Below are 25,025 nucleotides of genomic sequence, written 5' to 3'. Positions count from 1 at the left end.
ACTTATTTTCTTATACAATTTTCTGATTACATAAATAATATGAACTTTTGCCTCTTGAGAGATAAGAGGGAGACTAACCATAACAATAAAATCCTGAACTTCTTACCTTGGTAAGACAGCAAGTATTGCAGTAAGAAGAACTGTGAGCCAGTGGAGAGGGGAAGATAATGCATGTGCTAGCTCACCAAACTGACTGGGTTCACCAAAGCAGGCCACACAAGTCATGGTGTAAAGTACACCAAACCCGTAGAACAACAAGAAAGACATAGCCAATCCAAACACATGGATAACAGTCTGCAGAGAGAAAACATCAAACATCAGGCAAAAATTGATGCAAAACATTATAAAAAATAAAATCACTCTCATTTTAGTTTTCTATACACAACTGCTTCACCAGCCTAAGCAAGATTTCGTAAAGAACAGACGAACAATGCTGTCGCTGGGACACAGCCACTCTTTAGCTGTCAAGCACAATGTTCTAAAACAACAGCCTATCATCTAAAACCAAGCCCCTAAGACTATTCCATGGTTTACCCTGACTACTTTATATGCCATGGTTCAGCCCACTGACAGCACATTGCCTCCTGCATACCAAATCAATCAAAATCTTTCCATCCAATGCATGCTTCTCACCCTCCTAAATGTTCAGCCCCAAAATCAATCCAAAGTTTCCTTCATTCTGTTCTTCCATATCTTTCTTGGTATCATCCCCCTCTTTCTCCCTCCACTCCTGACACATGGACTCTCTTATCAGTCTTCCATCACTCATTTTCTCAATATGTTTGAGCCATTTCAGCACAATCTAGTAAGTTTTCCCAGTCATACTGTGCTTATTACCACACCTCCCTCTTTCACTGTTATTCTTAGCATGATCAACCTTCCTTTTCCACATAATGTCCCCAGGAATCTAATTTCCATCATATCTACCATGTTTTGTTCCTTTGCATTCAGGGCCCAAGACTCACTTCCATCCAACACTGGAAAGACTAATATACCTTCAAACTTACTCATATAACAGACAATGACTTCTGCCTTCTACACATTCCTCAAAGAACCCAGGATCTTTGCCCCCAAGCACCATATAACTTACTTCAGACCAAACGAGTCTATCCACTACTCTTGGTCCTGAGCATTCTGAACCTGTAATACTCAAGAGTAATGTACTGGACTGGCATGCATATATATGACCAACAGAATGTAAATGAATGAGCTGAATTGTGTGGATAGAGAAAGCCTTATACAAAATGAAAAGACAAAAGAAGAGAGTATGTGTGTAACTTTGATTTATCAATGAATGCATCTGCAATGGGCAGACACGGCTGTATGAAGGTTGTGCAAGAGACATCCTGCTGCATTAGAAGACAGGCCTATCAAGCTTAAGTACAAAACATAGGAACTATATTGGGTAAACTCACCCATGCTTTGGTTTCAATAGCAATATGCAATGACTGAGCAACAAGGCAAGCATGCGTAACCGTCAAGCCTAACTCGTACATCCCAGCATTGGAATCCTCATGGAGCTGTAATGAAAAAAATTTATTCTACCAATCTGTCAAAAGAGAAAATTCAACACAATTTGGTTACTGCCAAAAAAGAGAGTACCTACCGAACAAGGAGCATCTACAATAATATGTCTAAGGTAGAGACTGCATACTGTTCACTGCCTATCTTACTATTATGTCATACTGTTATTTTCTTCAGCCACCTAGGAGGAACAACTCCTTATCTTACACTGCTCTGACACTCATTTCAGCCATCTGTTCAGTTCTTAATGGAGATTATGGTGATGACTTGAGATAAATTTCCTATCTCACAAAGTAAAACACTTAACAGAACATTCCATTTCCTGGTGGGCTCTCATTCATTTTTTGTTCTTTCTCTTTTCAATATATTTCAAAGCATATTTGTAAACTGTTCCTATTGCTACCTCACTAATATGGGGAATGCCTATCTGGTGAGGTAAATGCTACATGAGTGTACTGTAAGCCATGAGAATTTCTAGGGTCTTGGATTTCAGAAACTTCATAACCTTCTGCCATCTGGTGAGGTAAATGTCTCTTGCCCCTTGATAACCATTTAATCGGCACTAGTGGCCTGCTGGCTCGCTTAGGTTTTCTAACCAACCAATCAGCAGCCTCTACTCAGTGATTTCATGAAATTGCTGTCCCATTGGCCACTGAAACTGATCTTCTTCATAATTTAAAAAAATGGACATCATCCCTGTCTGTCATAAAAAGGTTTTTGTATGAAATCATTGTGCAGTACGGTGGTTAGTGTTTGGGTCTAAAGCCATGCTGTGTGGGTGAGAGTGGGATTTTTGTTTGATTCTCTCGTGGATCATTGTCCAACAGTGTCGATCCTGAAGAACAAATTGAAATTGGGCGATAGGAGGAGGAGGAGGAGGAGGAAGAGTTGGGTGGTCTGGAAATCCTTCCCTCTCATTTCTTACTTTTTCAAAAGAAGGAACAGAGAAGTTGGCCATGTGAGGATATTCCCTTAAAGGCTCAGTCCTTTGTTCTTAACGCAACCTCATTAATAGGGGAAATGGCGAATATGTATATAAAAATATATCTTTTTTGACAAAGAGGATACATGTATCAGAGGTGGAGGGAACAAGGAGAAGCGGGAGACCAAACTGGAGGTGGAAGGATGGAGTGAAAAAGATTCTGAGCGATCGGGGCCTGAACATGCAGGAGGGTGAAAGGGGTGAAAGGAATACAGTTAATTGGAATGATGTGGTATACCAGACTCATGGAACACTACATAAAAGCCAACCTTAAATAACAGGAAAGTCAAGAAAAACAGACACAAAATCCATTCACAAACAACTGACCACCCATCCTTCACTCCACGTAACATAATCAATGCAAATGAAACCTTAAAGAGCTCTCATGGAACAGGCAAGGACAACATATCAAACTTTCAAATAAAGATATCTGGTCTAGTTGCAATGTAAACACTTACAGATATCTTTAATTGCTTCAAGCTACAAAACAAAATACCAAACATCTGCACCACACTAAGACCCTCCGAATTATTAGACAGGTTGGTACAAAAGGCTTGTGAGATGAAAATGTCATCACCCAATGGAGGTTACTAATTGGTTGCAGAGTGGACTTGATCTAATGCGACAAGTAGGTGGTTAGCAAAAGATGGCAGGAGCTTGTGAGGTTTCTACCCTTTGGTCTACTAAATATTCTCATCTGACAGAATAGTTGATCCAACTCTGGAGAGAAAATAATGAATGGCATTTCAACAGAAAAATATCAGGTATAATTAAATGAAGTTAATAAAGTACAATGTACAACGAACTACAAAGTAAACAAATGCAATAAAATTATCAAAGACAACAGCTTTATTACGAGCTACACAATTCTTTCATCTAAAAATTCCATTTGGTTTGTTTTGTGTCTAATCCTGACCATATAAAACACATGAACACTGAACTTACGACAGCAGCAAAGAAGAAAATAACAATGGCCTGATATGCAGCATCAAGGATATTGACCCAGAAGGAATGAGGCTTGTAAAGCTGACTTTCTCTGCCCTGGGCATAAAGCTGTGGCTGTGCAAGGAGCACTTCTTCAGGAGCATCTTTATCGTAGATACCTGTTCATAAAATATAAAAGTCATAATTCAAGCTTTTTCTTTAAAAAATAATGTCTATTTCTATTAATCTATTATCAACCAACAATCACTTTCTGAAAGGGTCCTGGTGTTAACCCAGGACCCATTTTCACTGTTTTTATGATCTAAGTTGAGGTGCCTGAAGACAATGCAAATGTTCACATTACTGAAGTACAAATCTGATAAGTTGTCCTGAGAGTGATGATTAAGAGAATGTGGCATGCATAAAACATCTGACTGGGGAAGAGCAACATGACTTCACAATAGGGTAAAGACATGAGGACAAGGTATTTTCTTTGAAGAATTTGTATGAAAGAACGAAAAGTACGTCTTCTTTATGGATCTAAAGAAAGCATATGATACGGTTGACTGAGAGGCCTTGTGAACATATGAGATAAATGGGAAATCACTAGTAAAAGATTAATAAATGAAATCGAGATGCTACAATAATGTTAGGAAAAAATCAACAGTACTGGTTGGTTTGGAATGAATAACAAGGGGTGTGAACTACAGACATCATGACTACCAAGTTTATTCATATAGTCTGCTATATTAGTCTAAATAATGCAAAAGTACAAGCTTGTCCAACAGGATTTTGTTGCTCAACATAACTGTGACTTCAGTTGACTAAATTCACCACATTGCAAAAATGTGTACAGTAACTGTAAGTTAGGACTGCTAGTGAACCATAATATCAAATGTTGAAGCATTATTCTAAAAAGTAAAATCTAAATCACACAGTAAAATACAGCAGTAACATTATTTGAAAAACATACACAATAAAAAATAGCCAAAGAGAGGATAAACTTGCATTAGAGCTGTACTCTCTATATGCTGAAACACTGCTTTACTACTATTCTAATAAGAGAATTACAAAAAAAAAATTAACATATGTGGCTTCATGAGTAGGAGAGTACGTGTGCACCAAAATATGTGAAAAATATTTAGAGACACAGAAGGACTTGTAACAGACATTTACGGATCTAGAGCAAGCAAATGATAAGGTTGATGGAGTTGCTTTGTGGAAGGTAGGAATAAAGCTACTAAAAGCAGTAATGAGTGTTTATCACGACAGCAAGACATGTGTACGAGTAGGAAAGGATAGTGAGGGGTTCCAGGTGAAGATGGGTCTGTGTCAAGGATGTGTGAGGTCACCATGGTTATTTGACCTGTTTATGGATGGGATGGTAAAAGAAGTAAATGTAAGGGTTCTGGATAGAGAAAGGAGTCTACAGTCAGTTGGGGGTGGGAGGCCTTGGGGCAATCAGTTGCTGTTTGCAGGTGAGATGGCTCCGGTGGCAGACTCAAGTAAGAAACAGCAGCAGCTAGTGTCCAAGGATGGTGCCCAGAGTGTATAAAGGGAGGAAGCTAAGATTTAATGTGAACAAAAATAAGAAGAAAAGAGGTTCAGCAGGGAGAAGGTACGAGTCAGTTCAGTGTAAGTTTGAATGAAGTGAAGCTGGAGGAAGTAGGATCTTTTAGATATTTGGGTGTGGACATGGCAGCAGACAAAACTATTGGAGCTGAAGTGAGCCATACGTCCTGAATGCACTGAGAAGAATGTGGAAAAAGAGGACAAAGATGGGTATGTTTCATGGTACAGTAGTTATGATGGTGCACTGCGGATGCAAGAAATGGGTCCTAAATAAGAAATCAGGGTAGAAGGTGGATATGTTCGAAATAAAATGCAAGAAGACAATATGTGGTGTGAGGGAGGATGAAAAAGTAAGATACGACAGGGTAAGAGAATGGTATGGTAACAAGAAAAGTATGGTTACGTGAGCTGAAGAGGGTATGCTTAAATGATTTGGACATATGGAAAGGGTGGGTGAGGAAACACTGATTAAGAGGACATACATTAAGAAAAAAGAGGGAACAAGGTAGAAGGATGGAGCGAAAGGTGCTTTATGTCATCGAGGCCTGTACATGCAAGAGGCACCGTGTAAGGAGTGCATGGAACAAATCAAATTGGAGCAATGTGGTATATATGGAGTGACATGCTGTCAAATAGGACTGAACCAGGGTATATGAAGCAGTTAGAGGAAACCTGAGAAAGATTCATGGGGCTTGACTGTTGATAAAGAGCTCTAGCTTCAGTGCATTATACAGGAACATGAGAGTGAGCAATTGAGGCAGTACTTTGCCTATTCTTAGAGCTAACTTGCTAATAAGGGAATGGTGGACATGTATGAAATGTTTGAAAAGAAGCAAATGTTATATTAATGATTGTCAGAAAGTAATTAAAACAAAAGCCAATTTAGATACTGATGATGAACTTATAATATATGTACACTATTGTTTCTGTCTGTCTACCATAATCAACTCCATTCCAAAATTTCATCAGTGGATCAGGGACATACAGACTCTGAAATAAGTGAAATACATTCTCATCCCATTCAAGCACACTGAAGCAGAATATTGACTTTTCCAGTCACATCAGTGCTTCTTATTTTTTCAATTTGCACACTAAACTGATTTGTCCAAAATGTCACTTTCTGCAATTAATGAAAAGTGCTTTCATCCAAAAGGCCATAATAGTGGATATATGTCTCAAATGGATACACATCACCTGTAGCCTCAAATACTTTATATCCCCATGGTTCTACTCTGCATGTAAGCAAGGCAAGTGCTATGGGGTGGTGATGGCATTTTTAGGACCATGGTTACATCTGAACAAAACAAGTACAAAGAGATGAGAAAGATATGCAGTTGGGAGGACAGTGAGAATATCCTGAAGAGTAATGAGTGTATGGTTCCATAAACAATTTCAGTAGTTCGAGACTAAAATGTTTCATTCAATCATCATGATTAAAACTTTCCAATAGTGGTATATTGCATATTTAGGCCTATTTTCTTGCATTTGAAAGTGAAATTTTTTCAAAACTCTTACCTAGCATTACACTAAAACAAATACTGATGAACATACCAACAATGATGGGAGGTATGGAAGTGAAGAGCAAGTTAAATACCATCAGATACATCTGATCAATCATGCTGCTGCCACTGAAGCCATTGTATAACTGGTAGCATAACAAGATGAACACAAAGGACTGAAATACAAACAAACTCAACTTAAGTACTGATGAAATACAGTTTACTTTATATAACACTGAAAATAAACATATAAAGGAAGCAGAATAATGCAAAACATGTAGTGAGGCTCGAACTTCCAATTTATGGGGATTTTTTTTCCAGTTAATATATAGCTCACTTGTAAGTCTTTACATACATATTCTTATAATATACACTATCCTTAATAGACTGCTATTTTCCCCATCTCCATCGTTCTGTTATTCTTTTGTTTTACTTTCTTGCTTTTTCGTGCTTCCCATTCTCCATTTCCCATCTTGTTTCTACTAAAAGAACAATCCCATCTTTTTCAAATATTTCAATTCTTTAGAAAAACCATATTGCAAGTACTATACTTATGTTACAATACAAACAACACGCAAAATTCTTCAGCAAGAGTTTATTGGCCTTTTTGGCGAGGTGCTCAACTCCTAATATCACTATGGTAAGTACCTGTAGTGTTTGGGATGATACTTGATATTGCATTATCTAAGTTTATTTGCATTTCAAAAATGACAACATATTAAAACAGGCTTTAACTGTCATGCTTGAATACCAAGTGAGGTTTTGTTTGCCATTACCTGGAAATGTTCATCACATACAAGTGGCATTAAAGTCATAATGTTAGAATATAAGTAATAACATAATCAATATACTTAATACTGTCAGTGTACACAAAAGGTAAGACAATATACCGAAGTAGTCATGAATAAGTGAAAGATACTTACAGCATTCTTGTAGAAGAAATATAATATAATACGGGACAGTCGGTCATAGCACCAATGACCATGGACTAGCAGTAATTTTTCTAAATGGCGAAAGCGTGCAATGGCATAATCTGATGCCATCACTGCTTGTCTCCCTTCTACCCCTGAGATGCCAACTCCCACGTCTGCAGTCTGTATAAAAAAAAGAAAAAAAAAGAAAATTTAAACATGACTAGTGTCTATCTATCTATCTCTCTGTTGCCCATTCCCTTTGGAAACTTCCATTAGGGGGGTGGCTATTGAAAAAGTCTCCACTTATTCCTGTCCTTACATGCCTCCCTTGAATACATCATTCCACACATTCTTCCCCATTTCTCTCCTTCCAGTGCTCTTCCACTATTCCTCCATGTCAAAAAGACCTTCCTCTTTGACAAAACCCTTTAATTGTACTACCATACATTCTCCTTGTACACACCCTGTCTTGCATTCTTTCCACACCCCCAAACCAACTCAAAGTATTACATTTCCCCCCTCTATAATTCTTTCCCTTTGCATTCCCTGTCATAACCAATCTCTCATTCCTCTTTACTTTCTTATTCAATCTAATCACCCAACACATTTCCGTAGCCTGGAATCTTGACCTCTGTGATTCATCCCATGTCCATATTTCATCCACATAAGTCAAGGCTGGGAGGACTATGCTGTCCCTTAATCCTTTCTTCACTTCCACCACTACCTTTCAATAATTCATTTAGAGATCTAATGATTCTTCTACCCTCTACTGCTCTCTCCCTAATCTCTTCTTCCATATAACAAATGTTACCCTTCCCCCAAAGGATAGCTCTCAAATACTTAAATTCTGTCACCTCTTCCACTCTTTCTCCCGTCATATCCATTACACAGTTTGGTACACTTTTTTTCCACTCTATAGGGCTTTGCAAAATCTTTACTTTCACTCTGTTTCCTTTCAAACACCATTACTTTACTTTTGTTTGCATCTACCTTCAATCACCAATGCTTACACACATCATAAAATACACTTAAAGCCTTCTGCAATAGTTTTCAGTGTTATACCCTGTACTGCTCTCTCCTTTATCACTCATTATCAAATATAGTACTCTGGTTTTGGTGAATTATACATGAAAGGTTTTGATATTACCAAATAAGTCCAGTAACTCAAAGAGTATTCCTGCACCTCTTTTGAAGCATTCAGCTCTGGTGCATTCTAAAATAACAATTTTCTTGTAGACTCTTTCCTACTATTTTCATCCTATATGGTTAAAGCATACTGACAAGCTATCCTTTTCAATGAATTACAAATCAAAATTCTATTTACAGATCATCTTCTGTTCTGAAATTATTTAGTCTAATATAATCTAAAGGAGAACCAAATCACACCAAAATTCTACTAATCATCAATGATTACCTTTCTTTAGCTTAATTCACAAGTAACTATCAGAGCATGTCATTCTTACCTGAATCATTGAAACATCATTAGCACCATCACCAACAGCTAAGGTAAGAACCTTCAGGTTATCTTTGGCACTGCGAACAATGAGAGATTTTTGCAAGGGTGTAGCTCTGCAACATAACACTGCTGAACACTTTCCGGCAAGGTTAAGAAAGGCTTTCTTCAGATTTGCTCGTTGGTCAAGGATATATCTATAGGTAGAAAAATAAGGATATAATCAATGTAATATTCTGATACATCTATAGGCAGAAAAGTAAGGAAATAATTAATGTAATATTCAGAAAGAAAATTTTAGGGTAAAATGATCTTTCATAAAGCTTTCCAGCGCAAAACTGTGCCTGCTAAAGATGAGTACAAGCTACACCATGAGGTGCAAGAGGGTGTGAAAAAGAGGTAACCACAAATAACTAAAAGATGTTTCATATTTTCAAGTAGATATGTTTCTGAAAAACTTTTTATAATCAACTAAAATTCACAACATAAAACTAATCAAATCCTAGGAAAATAATATACACACAAGAATATTACAGTAAGCTGAATAAAACAGATACTGTGGGAGACCAAAGATAAAGTGTAGAGATGACAAAATTTATGAAAACAAGTTGTGTTGGAGGAGTCTATAGAAATGTTCCAAGATTGTGGGGATATTCTGCAATACCCCCAAGAACACCTTTGCTATGTAATGCAGGAGGGCATATTTTATCACACATATGAATCATGGTCTATATTTATATAAAAATAATCTGTAGAGGCCTGATATACTATAGCATCTTCACATATGATCTTCAACAAATTTTACATGCCCTAGTACTGTCCATTGACCGCACAATGACCCAGTATACATCATTTCAATTCACTCGATTCTGTACACACCTATCACCCTCCTGTGTGTTCAAGCCCCAATCACTAAAACCTTTTTCACTTCATCCTTTCATCTCTAATTTTGTCTCCCTGTTCTCCTTGTTCCCTCCACTTCTTACACTTAAATGCCTTTCTTCATCTGCTTCCTTAGGCACTTCACCATGATCCATAAATACACTGAAAATCCTTAATAACCAATCAACAACACCGTCAACCCTCTTCTTAAGAAATTCAACTGCAGTACCATTCATGCCACCCATCTTGCCACATTTCATCCTATGTAAGGCTTTTACCACCTCTTCTCCCTTTACCAAACCACTTGCCATGAATCACTTCATGTACCTCCCCAACCTAAACATCCTACATCTGCCACTTTATCATCAAACTCACTCCATCTCCTCTTCATCTCATCACTGCCTGTTATCACTTTCTGATTAGCCCTTCACTGATATTCCTATTTGTTATCTTGCTTTTCTCTCCATCAACCTCCTTCCAAACCATTTTCTTATCCTGAAAAAAATCTGAAAATCAGTCAAGCACTTCAATCAGTTTTTTCATCTTAAGAACAATCAAGATTTTTTTGTGTGCTGAAGAAAAAGTTTAAAAAAGATTATCTTAGCTTTGTTGCTATCTAACCAAGACTTTTGATATGTAATAAGTATAATGGATTACACTAAAAATTTTCCACCAAATATAATACTTACACAAGGGTCCTGCCATCAACAACAAGACCCCTTTGTTTCGGCAGATGAGGTTGTCTTTGGTTGTTATGTTGTATGGCAGAGAACTCCATTCCTGTTCTACTTGTTCCTCCAGCACCCTGAACAGCACCATTAGCAATTGCTTGCATGTCAGTATGCCGCCATGCTTCCTCCTGTTGATCAATTTGCTGCAGATAGAAGTGAATTGTCTGTTCTGCCTGGTCCTTTGTGCGGGCATTTAACTTCAGGATCTAAAAGGTAAATGTAACATATATTTAAGGTTCACAGAAATTATATTTTTTTTTCTTTATTGCTACTCTCCTGTCTTAAAGTGGTAGCATCAGGAAAAGATAATCCATGGCCTCATTTTTATACATCCACTCTCTAGCTATCAAGTGTAATGACCCAGTGCCTAAAATCCACAGCCACGCCCTAGACACTGCTCTTTAGTTCACTTCACAAGCCAAGTCAACCTATTTGCAACACACTGCCCTGATACGCCACATCAGCCCACTGTATTCTATTCAATGCATGCCTCTTACCCTCCAGATTGTTCAAGCCAGATATAAAGCCTCTTGTACTTCATCCTTCCATCTCCCCCTTTTTCTCCACTTTTAGCACAATGACTCTCTTAGTCAGTCTTTCTTCAGTCATCCTCACCATATGTCTGAAGTACCTGAGCACACCATGGTTAGCCCTCTATTCAGACAATGCTTATTTCCACATCTCTCTCTAGCACTGTTGTTCCTTGCAGGATCAACCTGCCCTACACCATATGCTGTCATATGACATTATATTCTTCTTTTCTTTTGCATTCAAGGCACAAAATTCACATCCATACAAAACTGATGGGATTACTGTACCTTTAAACAAGCATATCTCTGCTTTTACAGACTATGAACTCTTCTTCCCTTTGCATCTCACTGCCCCCTCTTCCACCCTGACTCACTTCAGATCTCATGGCTCCAGCTGCAGCCATGTCCATTCACAGGTACCCAGAGCACTCAACTTCCTTCACTTTTTCTTTTCATTTCTACTAATAGACATGTCATCTGCAAAAAGCATCTGATTCACCCAATGGGCCTATCATCCTCAACATATTGTACATCCAACACTTACTCCTTAACCCTTGCATTTACATCCCTCACCACATTGTCCATAAACAGGTTGAGCAACCATGGTGAAATCACACATACTTGATCCAGGCCCACCTTGACTAAGAGCCTCTCACCCTCCTTATCAATTAAGGATTTTTTACTGACTGACCTCAACCAATTATCTAATTTTCTTTTAAATGTTTCTGTAGTTGCTATCCATATGTCTCATATTTCTTTAGGTATTGCACTGAATAATCTGCTCAACTTTTTAGCTGGACCCTCGTATATTTTCGTCAGAGGAATGCGCTGTAGGAGGATTTTACCTTGAAAGCCCTGTTATCTGTTCCCTGATACTAATTTGCTCGTGAGAAGCACCAAACTGGTGTATATATATATATTATTTCCCAGGTATTACTCAAGATTAGATAATTCCCTATCATCCTTACTGAGCTGCTTTTAGTTCTAACACAATTAGATAATTCCCTATCATCCTTAATGAACTGCTTTTAGTTCTGACACAATGTTCTTATAAAGGAATACAAACAGGAACAAACTACTGGAAACTCTAGGCTATTTGCAATACTCAGAGATTAGTGTGGTAATGGTAAAAAAAAAAAAAGTATACAGATGAAATGAAGAAAAATACTTGAAACCTTTAAGTGCAACTAAGGAGGCCCAGGTAATGTCAGTTGCGGATTTGAAGCAATCTTTTTTTTTTTTTTTTTTTTGGGGGGGGGGGGGGGGGTGACGTGCTATGAATGTGCTGAACCTGGGTGCAGAAAATGGTCAAGGTACTTCATGGAATGCTCTGTAAGGCCTGACTGTGAATGATAGGCTTGGTTTCACTTTTAATATATATATTCAAAACAAGAGAATGAATGAAAGCATATGAGATCATTGTTCATTTGTTCCTGACAACAACACACCGAGGCAGGAAAAGCAATTACTTAAGCAAAATAAATAGAAACAATAATAATAATTTACAAAGTATTTTCATTTATGCCTTTCCACTCTTGGCAAGAATGGATCAGAAGCAAATGACTGTTCCCCTGAGGAAAAATCCTGATGGCTCCTGTTCCAATTTTTTAAGATTTTCATCTGCTCCCTTCTACTATGAAGCCCTCAAAGACAAGAAAGTCATACTAATGGTAATCTTTAAACCTGATCCCCAGGGAGAATAAGAGAAATGAGAATAACAAAAACATAATACTTGCATCAGTAGTTAAATCATGATAACAACGATAAAACAAGATGGCCATAAGGGCCTGTGCCACTGTCTTTGCTCAATGATTATAAACAAGGAAATATCCAAAATTATTGAGCAAAATCTAAATCATTAATGCCTTTCACCCTTCAACTTTCATGGAAATTTCAACAGGTATGATTACATCTAGTCAATTAGGAACAAAAATGCATTGCAGATTTTCAAGCTGGTTACTTGTTTAAACAGACAAAACAAAGCAGTAAACAACCTTACCTCCATATCTGGCAAAAAGAGTGCACAAGAATAGGCAATATTGACAGCAGTTTCTTGCTTGTCCCCTGTAAGCACCCATACCACGATTCCTGCATTTCTCAGAGCCTGAATAGTCTCAGGAACACCATCCTGCAATCTGTCCTCTATTCCAGTAGCACCTGCACAGAAACAATAACACATAACTCAGTGATGTTGCAACTTTTTTTTAACTAATGTAATGTTATGTTCATTTTGCTGTATGAACGAAATTCTGAAAGCAAAAAGATTTAACTTTTTCTAATACAACACCACAATACTTATTTTCAGCTGAAAATAATTTTCCATTGTTCATATTTTCTTTCTGGCAATGATTTCTGCACTCTAACAGAAGGTTTGAGAGATGTATGCTAAATAATCTCAGTCTGTAGAACTTAAACCCAAATATGGCAAACTGAAAACACCAAAATTTATAACATTATACATCTTTGTAAACAAACCCCCCTGTGAACGAACTTAAGGCCAAAATCAAGCCAATCATTTCCCCAAACACTAAGACCTCAGAGCATTAATCAGTAATGACCTAAAATATACTTAGCAATGCTTAGTTACACGTAACGAATCAAACAGAATGTTGGGTTTCATTACCAGCAAAAACTATACAAGAATGGACAACACCTGCTCTTTACAATACCTTCGTCATCTATCATTATACTTAATCGCTGTTTCCCATGTCAGCAAGGTAGTGCCAGGAAACAGATGAAGAATGGCCCATCCACTCATATACACATAGATGCCCATACATGCACATATACATACATATCAATATACACATACACAGATATATACATTTTCATACTAGCTTGCCTTCAGTCATTCTTTTTAACTCCATCCTTCCACCTCTAATTTGGTCTCCTGCTTCTCCTTCTTCCCTCCACCTCTGATACATATATTTTCTTTGTCAATCATTCCTCACTCATTCTCTCCACATGTCCAATCCATTTCAACACACCCTCTTCAGTTCTCTCAACCACACTCTTTTTATTACCACACATCTATCTTACCTTTTCATTACTTACTCGATCAAACTACCTCACACCACATGTTGTCCTCAAACATTTTATTTTCTACACATCCACCCTCCTCCATACAACCCTATCTACAGCCAATGCTTCACAACTATATAACACTTTTAGAACTACTATTCCTTCAAACACACCCATTTTTGCTCTCAGAGATAACATTCTCTCCTTCCACACATTCTTCATTGCTCCCAGAGCCTTTGCCCACTCCCCCACCCTGTGACTCACTTCCGCTTCCATGGTTCCATCTGTTGCTAAGTCCACTCCCAGATATCTTAAATACTTCACTTTCTCCAACTTTTCTCCATTCAAACTTACATCCAAATTAAGTTGTCCCTTCACCCTACTGAACCTAATAACCTTGCTCTTATTCACATTTACTCTCAACTTTCTCCTTTCACACACTTTTCTAAACTGAGTCACCAACCTCTGCAGTTTCTCAGCCACCAGAAATGTATCATCAGCGAACAGTAACTGACTCACTTCCCTTGCTCTCTCATCCACAACAGACTGCATACTCATGCCTCTCTCCAAAACTCTTGCATTTACCTCCCTAACTGCCTCATTCATAAACAAATTAAACAACCATGGGGACATCATGCATCCCTGCCACAAACCAACATTCACTGGGAACCAATCACTCTCCTCTCTACCTACTCGTACACATGCATTACATCCGTGGTAAAAACTTTTCACTGCTTCTAGTAACTTACATCCCACTCCATATGCTCTTAGGACCTTCCACAAAGCATTCCTATCAACCCTATCATATGCCTTCTCCAGATCCATAAATGCTACATACAAATTCATCTATTTTTCTGAGTATTTCTCACATACATTCTTCAAAGCAAACACCTGATCCACACATTACCACTTCTGAAACCATCACTGCAAAAGTAAGGCAGAGGACAAATCACTATGAAGGAAAAACACTAAAGAACATGTTCTTCATTACTGGACAAATAATATATGTGCAAAATATATGAGTATGTAATGGAAAACTCAAAACATCTTATGAGGAATATCCAAGACAAAATGTCATATAATCATGGTGAGCATCAAAAAGAGAAAGACTGACCTACTAATTTCAAGTTTTTCTCAATTCTGTTATATGAATCTTGTAATTTGTGTTCTCTATTTGAGAGAGAATTTTCTGCTTCTTTGTGCTTCATTGCCCAGTCTTCATAATCTGTGTCAGACAAAATTCGCTTGGCCATGCAGAGAATCCGCAGGCCCTTCTTGGAGTAACTGTATAGGTGTTGCTGAGTACGAAATATTCTCAACTTAGTTTTGTCATCTACTGCTCGACTTAGATTATCTAATACTGCTGAGTCAGCACCTGAAAAAAAGGAATGTTGTATTAAAAATTGAATTTTTTCTGGTTAGGAAATTCTGCATCTCTGTCCCATGTATTTATTCAATATGCAATTCCCATTTTATGAACAGGTTGATTTATGCAGATTCTAGTCAAGACATTCGGATCACTGATCATCTCTACACATTTTTTTAAGTCTTTCTGGCAAAAATGTAAACATCTTGTGCTCAGATCCCAGTGACTTAACACTCCTGAAAATAAAAATGATAATGATGTCCATGAGATACTTACTTGTTTTAATAAACAAACCCTTCTCCTTCCTTAATGAGGAAGCATTACAAACAAATGAACAAGAGCCTAGACTATTCCATGGTTTACCTAAACTACTTCATATGCCCTACTTTGGTGCACTATCAAACATACCACTTCATTTGGAAATGAAATCTTTGAGGACAATATGTGGTGGGAGGTGGTTTGATCAAGAGAGTAAGTAATGAAAGGGTATGAGATGTGTGGTAATAAAAAGAGTGTGCTTGAGAGAGCTTGGGGTGTGTTAAAATGGTTTGGACATATGGAGAGAATGATTAAGGAAAGATTGACAAAGAGGATATATGAGTCTGAGGTGGAGGGACCAAGGAGAAATGGGAGACCAAATTGGAGGTGGAAGAATGGAGTGAAGAAGATTTCGAGTGACTGGGACCTGAACATACAGGAGGGTGAGAGGTGTGCAAGGAATAGAGTGAACTGGAACGATGTGGTACATCGGGGTCAACGTCCTGTCAATGGACTGAACCAGGGAATGTAAAGCATCTGCTGGTGAAAACCATGGAAAGGTCTGTGGGGCCTGGATGTGGATAGGGAGTTGTGGTTTTGGTGCATTACACATAACAGCTGGAGACTGTGAACAAATGTGGCCTATTTCATCTTTTCCTAGCGCTACCTCACTCTAAGGGGAATGCTATTTCCTGTGTGGTGGGGTAGCAACAGGAATGGATAATGCAATCAAGTATGAAGATGTACATGTGTATATGTGTATATGTATGTATGTATATGTTGATATGCATGTTTATGTATATGTGTGTGTGTGGTCGTCTATGCATATATATGTGTGTATGAGTGGATGGGCCATTCTTCATCTGTTTCCTGGCAATACCTCACTGACAAGGGAAACAGCAATCAAGTATAATAATAATAATATTAATAATATATTCATTAACTTATTCATTTACTATATACATATGTATATATATATATATATATATATATATATATATATATATTTTTTTTTTTTTTTATACTTTGTCGCTGTCTCCCGCGTTTGCGAGGTAGCGCAAGGAAACAGACGAAAGAAATGGCCCAACCCCCCCCCCCATACACATGTACATACACACGTCCACACACGCAAATATACATACCTACACAGCTTTCCATGGTTTACCCCAGACGCTTCACATGCCTTGATTCAATCCACTGACAGCACGTCAACCCCTGTATACCACATGACTCCAATTCACTCTATTCCTTGCCCTCCTTTCACCCTCCTGCATGTTCAGGCCCCGATCACACAAAATCTTTTTCACTCCATCTTTCCACCTCCAATTTGGTCTCCCTCTTCTCCTCGTTCCCTCCACCTCCGACACATATATCCTCTTGGTCAATCTCTCCTCACTCATTCTCTCCATGTGCCCAAACCATTTCAAAACACCCTCTTCTGCTCTCTCAACCACGCTCTTTTTATTTCCACACATCTCTCTTACCCTTACGTTACTTACTCGATCAAACCACCTCACACCACACATTGTCCTCAAACCTCTCATTTCCAGCACATCCATCCTCCTGCGCACATCTCTATCCATAGCCCACGCCTCGCAACCATACAACATTGTTGGAACCACTATTCCCTCAAACATACCCATTTTTGCTTTCCGAGATAATGTTCTCGACTTCCACACATTTTTCAAGGCTCCCAAAATTTTCGCCCCCTCCCCCACCCTATGATCCACTTCCGCTTCCATGGTTCCATCCGCTGACAGATCCACTCCCAGATATCTAAAACACTTCACTTCCTCCAGTTTTTCCCCATTCAAACTCACCTCCCAATTGACTTGACCCTCACCCCTACTGTACCTAATAACCTTGCTCTTATTCACATTTACTCTCAACTTTCTTCTTCCACACACTTTACCAAACTCAGTCACCAGCTTCTGCAGTTTCTCACATGAATCAGCCACCAGCGCTGTATCATCAGCGAACAACAACTGACTCACTTCCCAAGCTCTCTCATCCCCAACAGACTTCATACTTGCCCCTCTTTCCAGGACTCTTGCATTTACCTCCCTTACAACCCCATCCATAAACAAATTAAACAACCATGGAGACATCACACACCCCTGCCGCAAACCTACATTCACTGAGAACCAATCACTTTCCTCTCTTCCTACACGTACACATGCCTTACATCCTCGATAAAAACTTTTCACTGCTTCTAACAACTTGCCTCCAACACCATATATTCTTAATACCTTCCACAGAGCATCTCTATCAACTCTATCATATGCCTTCTCCAGATCCATAAATGCTACATACAAATCCATTTGCTTTTCTAAGTATTTCTCACATACATTCTTCAAAGCAAACACCTGATCCACACATCCTCTACCACTTCTGAAACCGCACTGCTCTTCCCCAATCTGATGCTCTGTACATGCCTTCACCCTCTCAATCAATACCCTCCCATATAATTTACCAGGAATACTCAACAAACTTATACCTCTGTAATTTGAGCACTCACTCTTATCCCCTTTGCCTTTGTACAATGGCACTATGCACGCATTCCGCCAATCCTCAGGCACCTCACCATGAGTCATACATACATTAAATAACCTTACCAACCAGTCAACAATACAGTCACCCCCTTTTTTAATAAATTCCACTGCAATACCATCCAAACCTGCTGCCTTGCCGGCTTTCATCTTCCGCAAAGCTTTTACTACCTCTTCTCTGTTTACCAAATCATTTTCCCTAACCCTCTCACTTTGCACACCACCTCGACCAAAACACCCTATATCTGCCACTCTGTCATCAGACACATTCAACAAACCTTCAAAATACTCATTCCATCTCCTTCTCACATCACCGCTACTTGTTATCACCTCCCCATTTACGCCCTTCACTGAAGTTCCTATTTGCTCCCTTGTCTTACGCACCCTATTTACCTCCTTCCAGAACATCTTTTTATTCTCCCTAAAATTTACTGATAGTCTCTCACCCCAACTCTCATTTGCCCTTTTTTTCACCTCTTGCACCTTTCTCTTGACCTCCTGTCTCTTTCTTTTATACTTCTCCCACTCAATTGCATTTTTTCCCTGCAAAAATCGTCCAAATGCCTCTCTCTTCTCTTTCACTAATACTCTTACTTCTTCATCCCACCACTCACTACCCTTTCTAAACAGCCCACCTCCCACTCTTCTCATGCCACAAGCATCTTTTGCGCAATCCATCACTGATTCCCTAAATACATCCCATTCCTCCCCCACTCCCCTTACTTCCATTGTTCTCACCTTTTTCCATTCTGTACACAGTCTCTCCTGGTACTTCCCCACACAGGTCTCCTTCCCAAGCTCACTTACTCTCACCACCTTCTTCACCCCAACATTCACTCCTCTTTTCTGAAAACCCATACTAATCTTCACCTTAGCCTCCACAAGATAATGATCAGACATCCCTCCAGTTGAACCTCTCAGCACATTAACATCCAAAAGTCTCTCTTTCGCACGCCTGTCAATTAACACGTAATCCAATAACGCTCTCTGGCCATCTCTCCTACTTACATAAGTATACTTATGTATATATATATATATATATATATATATATATATATATATATATATATATATATATGCCCAGGTTTGGTACACTACTCACTTCATATGCCCTGGTTTGGTGCACCACCCACATATACCTCATATCCAATTAATTCTATCCCATGCAAACCTCTCATTCTCTTAAATACTCAGTTCATGATACCTCCAAAGCCTCTTTTACAACATCCTTCCATCTCCTTCTTGGTCTCCCCAACCCCTTTTCTCCCTTAAACTCTGACACGTAAATCATCTCAGTCTGACTTTCTTTATTCATCTCTCCATACATCTGAACCATATCAGCACAACCTAGTCAGCTCTCTTAATCAAACTGTGCTTACTATGACACCTCTCTCTTACACAGTTATTCCTTACAAATTCAACCAGCTGCACACCATATTCTGTCCTCAGGTATTCTATTTCACACTTCAATACAGGGTGTATTATCATCAAAGGATGGAAACTGTCACGTGTGGAGAGCAACCTCCAAGCTGTACAGCCAAATGTAAGAGGTCCTGAGCTTGCATGATAAAATTTAGAAATATTGGGAATAATTATCAATATTCTCACCTTTACAATAGAGAATTTTTTCTTGTGTTTCAGGGTGGCGAACAATTATAGACATCCTCTTTCGATTGGAATCAAATGGTAGAACATGAAGGACTTCATATTCACTTAGCCCATATCCTGCAATAATTAATGAAAAAGGTGTTACACAATGTAAAAATTGCTATAAGTTCAGTTGACTGGAATCTGAAAAAATTATCAAGTCTGTGTGCTACAAACAGCAGTGTCTTTCTGGAAAATAAGAAAAGAAGATAAGGTCTGTGTGCTAAGAACAATATTGTCTCATTTCAAGCAGAAAGGATTATTAGTTTTCTTTCTTTAACTCTTAGTTTTTGCTGGTGTTATGTGTATCAAAAGATGATAATGGAATACAGCATAACTAGACTATGCTTGCTTGTGCTTGTGCTGCATGAGAAAAGTCACTCTAGTGAGGTTGTATCATCAGAGTAAAATCTCATCAAAGAAGTTCTCACTCCAAAGGAGTACATTCATTTCCTACTACTGACTGAAGTGCAGACTTGAAGCTGCAAGTTATATAATAATGCAGGAAATGGTAAACACGTATGAAGAAAAGAAAATAATACTATCAATAATAATAATGATAATAATAATTACTTCCCACGTATTCCCTGCGAGTCGTAGAAGGCGACTAAAAGGGGAGGGAGTGGGGGGCTGGAAATCCTCTCCTCTTTTTTTTTTTTTCCAAAAGAAGGAACAGAGAAGGGGGCCAGGTGAGGATATTCCCTCAAAGGCCCAGTTCTCTGTTCTTAACGCTACCTCGCTAACGCGGGAAATGGCGAATAGTTTGAAAGAAAGAAAGAAAACAATAATAAAAATGTGAATGTGGATGTGTCGGAAACGAAATGTTTGAGGACAATATGTTGTGCGAGGTGGTTTGATCAAGTAAGTAATTAAAGGGTAAGAGAGCTGTGTGGAAATAAAAAGTGTGTGGTTGAGAAAGTAGAAGAGAGTGTGTTGAAATGGTTAAGGCATATGGGGAGAATTAGTGAGGAAAGATTGACAAAGAGGATATATATATATCAGAAGTAAAAGGAACAAGGAGAAGCAGGAGACCAAATTGGAGGTGGAAGGATGGAGTGAAAAAGATTTTGAGTAACTGGGGCCTGAACATACAGAAGGGTGAGAGGCATGCAAGGAATAGAGTGAATTGGAAAGATGTGGTATACCAGGGTCAACGTGCTGTCAATGGACTCAACCAGGGAATGTGAAGCGTCTGTGGGGCCTGGATTTGGATAGGGAGCAGTGGTTTCGGTACATTACAAATGACAGCTAGAGACAAATGTTAACAAATGTGGCCTTTTTTGTCTGTATTCCTGGCACTATCCTGGGGATAGGGGAGAAAGAATATGTCCCATGTATTCCCTGCGTGTCACAGAAGATGACTAAAAGAGGAGGGAGTTGGGGGGGGGGGGGCTGGAAATCCTTCCCTCCCATTTTTAATTTTCCAAACAAAGGAACACAGAAGGGGGCCAAGTGAGGATATTCCCTCTAATGCTCAGTCCTCTCTTCAAAACGCTACCTCGCTGACATGGAAAAAGGCGAATATGTATGAAAAAAATCAATAACTAATAATAACAAAGCAAAATAAAAAATGATAAAAATAAATAATAATAATAATAATAATAATAATAATAATAATAATAATAAGGAAATATTAACCAAAACAGAAAGAAATAATAAAATGTGAGAATGGACATAACAGCTAAATTGGTGAATTCTCAAAATATGGGTTGATTAGCAAGATATATTAAGGTACATATACAATTACTCAGAATAAAAAGAAAATTACGAGGGAAAGGAATGAATGTACGAAAAAGCCATGTATAGAACATTCAAGATTGGATACAACTGTGGAGAACTGGAAGGAAGAAGATCATGTTTTTTGAGGAAAGACATTCATGTAACTCATGTAGAGAACTGACTGCAAAGTTGGCTACCAAGCCTATAAAACCTATGAATTTAGTGAGAACTTGGAATGTTCTTGAATAGAACCAGTCTATTGTTTCATGCTACAATTATCTATAGACTGTCCAGTAAAAAACCGTATCCACAAAATCTGTATATCACTGCTCTTTATTTAGTAAAAATGGGGAGTGACCAAACATTTGCTATGCATAACTGATACAGCAGTTTTCTATACGCCTTGTTGGTGTCACTAAATGAAATACAGGTCTACTTGAAGATCTGACTAATCTTTTACCTCCATTAATGTCAGCTACTCCCTAGAAAGTGAGGAACAGACTGCCAGTAAATCAAGTAACTGAAGATATCATGTCAACACAACATAAGAATGCTTAGTTCCTAACTCCCCAGGGATGAGATGACCACTCTATATGGTAGTTACTTTGCTTTTAAGAGAGGTTTATCCTGCTTTGCTCTCAGACAGGACATAGGTAATTGTTGAATATGATTCTCCTGCAGTCAAGTTAGCATAGACAACCAATGTCAACTGTATGACAAAACTTTACTATGATACTTAAAGTTCTCATTACCAAAGGAAAAATGAATGTTACCTGGCAGTGATATAAGAATGTTGTGCAGTGACCTCCTGAGCAAACGGCATCCATATTTGTATGCAGCATCCACCAAAGCTAGTTCATCTGGACTCTCAGCTTCATATATCGGTTTGATATCCAGAGGTGATGGTGTTAAAGAACGTGACTCTCTCATTATGTTAGAATTATACATTTGTGCTGATTGGATGTTAAGAAGAGATGGTCTTACTGGGGAGGAATCAGCAGAGGCTTGGTGATCACATTGAATACCATGGGCACTCTCTAAACTGTCTGACTGACTGATGGGATTCAGAGTTATGCTTACAGAAGGGGTCGATTGATTATGATTTGGAGTAAGGGTGAGAGGAGCTGGATATCGTGGTGATGATTCAGGGGTACGTGGTGGGGTGCTACGAGGGGATGAGGCTATTGGCGAAAGTGGACGTGAAAAAGGGAGGAATCCTCGTAATACACGACTGGGTCCCCATGAATTGGAACCAATACTACTTGTAGTGGTACTATAGCTGGCATTATCTACTTCACTGGTATTTGATTCTTTGGTACTCTCATTTGGCACAATCATGCCACTTGCATTCATCTGAAAAAAAGGAAAGTGTTTATTTTATGAGGTAAAAATCCTTAATAACTTATCCTTAGCATTAACATTATTGCAATAATTACAGAAAATATAATGTTCTAAAACCTTTTAAAATCAATCATAATGCCAAACTGATAGTTACAAGCAAATCTACAAATCAAGTTTTCACTTGAAACAAAATAATAAACAGCATACCTCATCACAATGTGGATGCTTTGCAACGACGACAGTATTGCAAGCAGCAAGAGTAAAGAAGAAATCCATGATTCTTTCTGAGGGAGAGTCCTTTGGGGGACTAAGGGCAGTGGGATTCTGTCGACTACCAGGCTGAGCATATATCAACGGGAGCTCAATTGAAGCAAGTTCCTCTTGCAGCTGATTGTTCAACGTGAAGGTGTCTCGCTGATCTGAGCTCTGTTTCAAAGATTCAGTAACTTGATATCAAAGTACAATACCAGACCTACTTTTGTTAATCAACATTTTACATATACATAATAATCACCATTTTGAACAACATTCAAGATCTAAAACTAACCTAATTTCACTATAAAACAGTTTTCTATATTATAAAATTATCAACTCATTCAAATTAGGAACTTACCTTGCATACAACATACTACATATCATCCAGATCCTCACCATTTAAACAAACACAAACAATCCTCCTTCAACACAACCCATCCTACCACACACTTTACTGCAACATATTACTGTACTCTTATTAGCATCAGCTTGAACCTTTCTTCTACACACTCCAAAATGCCACCAACCTCTGAAGGTTCTGTTTGCCACCAGACACATGTCATCCACACACAACAACTGATTAACTTTCAGTTCCTGAACACAGCATGCTGCAGACCAGCTTATCGCTCTAAATCCCTCGGACTTACCTCCCTCACCAACCCATCTATAAGCAGTTCAAATGTCCACAAGGATATAATACATCTTTAAAGTAAACCCATCTTCAGAGGGAGCTACTCACTGTCCTTTCCTACTCAAACACACCTAACTCTTCCAATAAAAATTCCTCACTCCATTTGGCAACTTGCCAATTAAGCCACATATCCATTGCACCTACCATTAGGCATCACTGTTGGTTCCATCATATGTATTCTTCAGGTCAACAAATGTCACCTTAAAGTAATTCTTTCCACAAGTACTTCTCAAACATTTTTGAAAGCAAACATCAGATGAAAACAATCTCTTCTTTTCCTAAAACCAAGCTGCTCACCCCCATTAGCTGCATAGTCCATGTCATGATAACATCCTTTTAACCCCTAAATATACATGCCCTGGAAATTTATAAGGTTCCCAGGTGCAGAGTTTTTTAAAATAAACTAAAAAAAATACTTTAGTCTTTATCAATCAGCAGAAAATGTCTGGTTAAAGAAAAAGAAAAAACCTGGTAAATCATCCATATTGGTTGATGTGCAGACATCTGAATTAGATGCATGGCATGAGCTTAGCTTACAACAATTGGTGACTTTCTGGACTCATACAACTTTGTCTCTTCTCTGTAGCCATCAATGGATTATATAAAAAAATTTCTCAGAGCTTATGGTTCAACACAGCCGAATCATCATCACCATAGTTAGTGTCCCAAAGATTAATGCTGTACTTTCCCCTATCATGCTATACAGGTAACTGAAACAACAGCATTCTCTCCCAGTTTCTTTTGACATGGATTCTTTCCCAGTTGATAAAACATGTCATGCAATTTAAATGACAGAGGGAAAAGACAACCCATACAAAGGTAGCTAGGGTCCCCTACCAAATTCATATATGCTTATTCGTGTACCTTTTCTTTAATCAGGTATTCTCAAATAACATTCCTGTTTCAGCAAACAGCTCGATGAGCTTTTCTCAATTTTCATTCACACCAGACATCTCATGCCTCTTCATCAGGCAATGTAAGCTATGTAAAATGTATTTTATCAATTTAGGGCAAGAAAAATGTTCAATAAATAAAACTCTATATGCAACATTTCTCCTTACAAAAGACAGAAAATACAGACATTTAATCAAAATATGTGCAATTGAGTTAAAACCCAAGTATGCAAGCATCTAAGCTAATGCTCATTCTGCTAGCAAGATTACTTTT

General features: G+C 38.3%; 1 protein-coding gene across 4 annotated transcripts in view; it reads right to left on the bottom strand.

Moving 5' to 3' along the window:
* LOC139763444 (phospholipid-transporting ATPase VD) overlaps positions 1-25,025 on the bottom strand; it is a 125,657-nt gene that overhangs the window by 14,669 nt on the left and 85,963 nt on the right. For all 4 annotated transcript variants that reach the window (XR_011716152.1, XR_011716153.1, XM_071689491.1 and 1 more), the window contains 12 exons: positions 23,120-23,338; positions 22,345-22,924; positions 19,814-19,930; positions 15,147-15,407; positions 13,011-13,168; positions 10,440-10,687; positions 8,879-9,065; positions 7,425-7,595; positions 6,554-6,677; positions 3,452-3,609; positions 1,416-1,520; positions 107-294 (listed from right to left, as the gene is read on the bottom strand). Coding sequence is in view for 2 of the 4 variants with exons in the window: in XM_071689491.1 (XP_071545592.1) it covers positions 107-294; positions 1,416-1,520; positions 3,452-3,609; positions 6,554-6,677; positions 7,425-7,595; positions 8,879-9,065; positions 10,440-10,687; positions 13,011-13,168; positions 15,147-15,407; positions 19,814-19,930; positions 22,345-22,924; positions 23,120-23,338 (2,516 nt within the window). In the remaining 2 variants the exon portion in view is untranslated. The remainder of the gene's footprint in view (positions 1-106; positions 295-1,415; positions 1,521-3,451; positions 3,610-6,553; positions 6,678-7,424; positions 7,596-8,878; positions 9,066-10,439; positions 10,688-13,010; positions 13,169-15,146; positions 15,408-19,813; positions 19,931-22,344; positions 22,925-23,119; positions 23,339-25,025) is intronic.

Source organism: Panulirus ornatus, chromosome 47 (assembly GCF_036320965.1).
Source record: "Panulirus ornatus isolate Po-2019 chromosome 47, ASM3632096v1, whole genome shotgun sequence".
NCBI classification, from domain to species: domain Eukaryota; kingdom Metazoa; phylum Arthropoda; class Malacostraca; order Decapoda; family Palinuridae; genus Panulirus; species Panulirus ornatus.
Note: the sequence above shows the minus strand (reverse complement) of the source record. Positions and strands in the feature narration are given on the sequence as shown.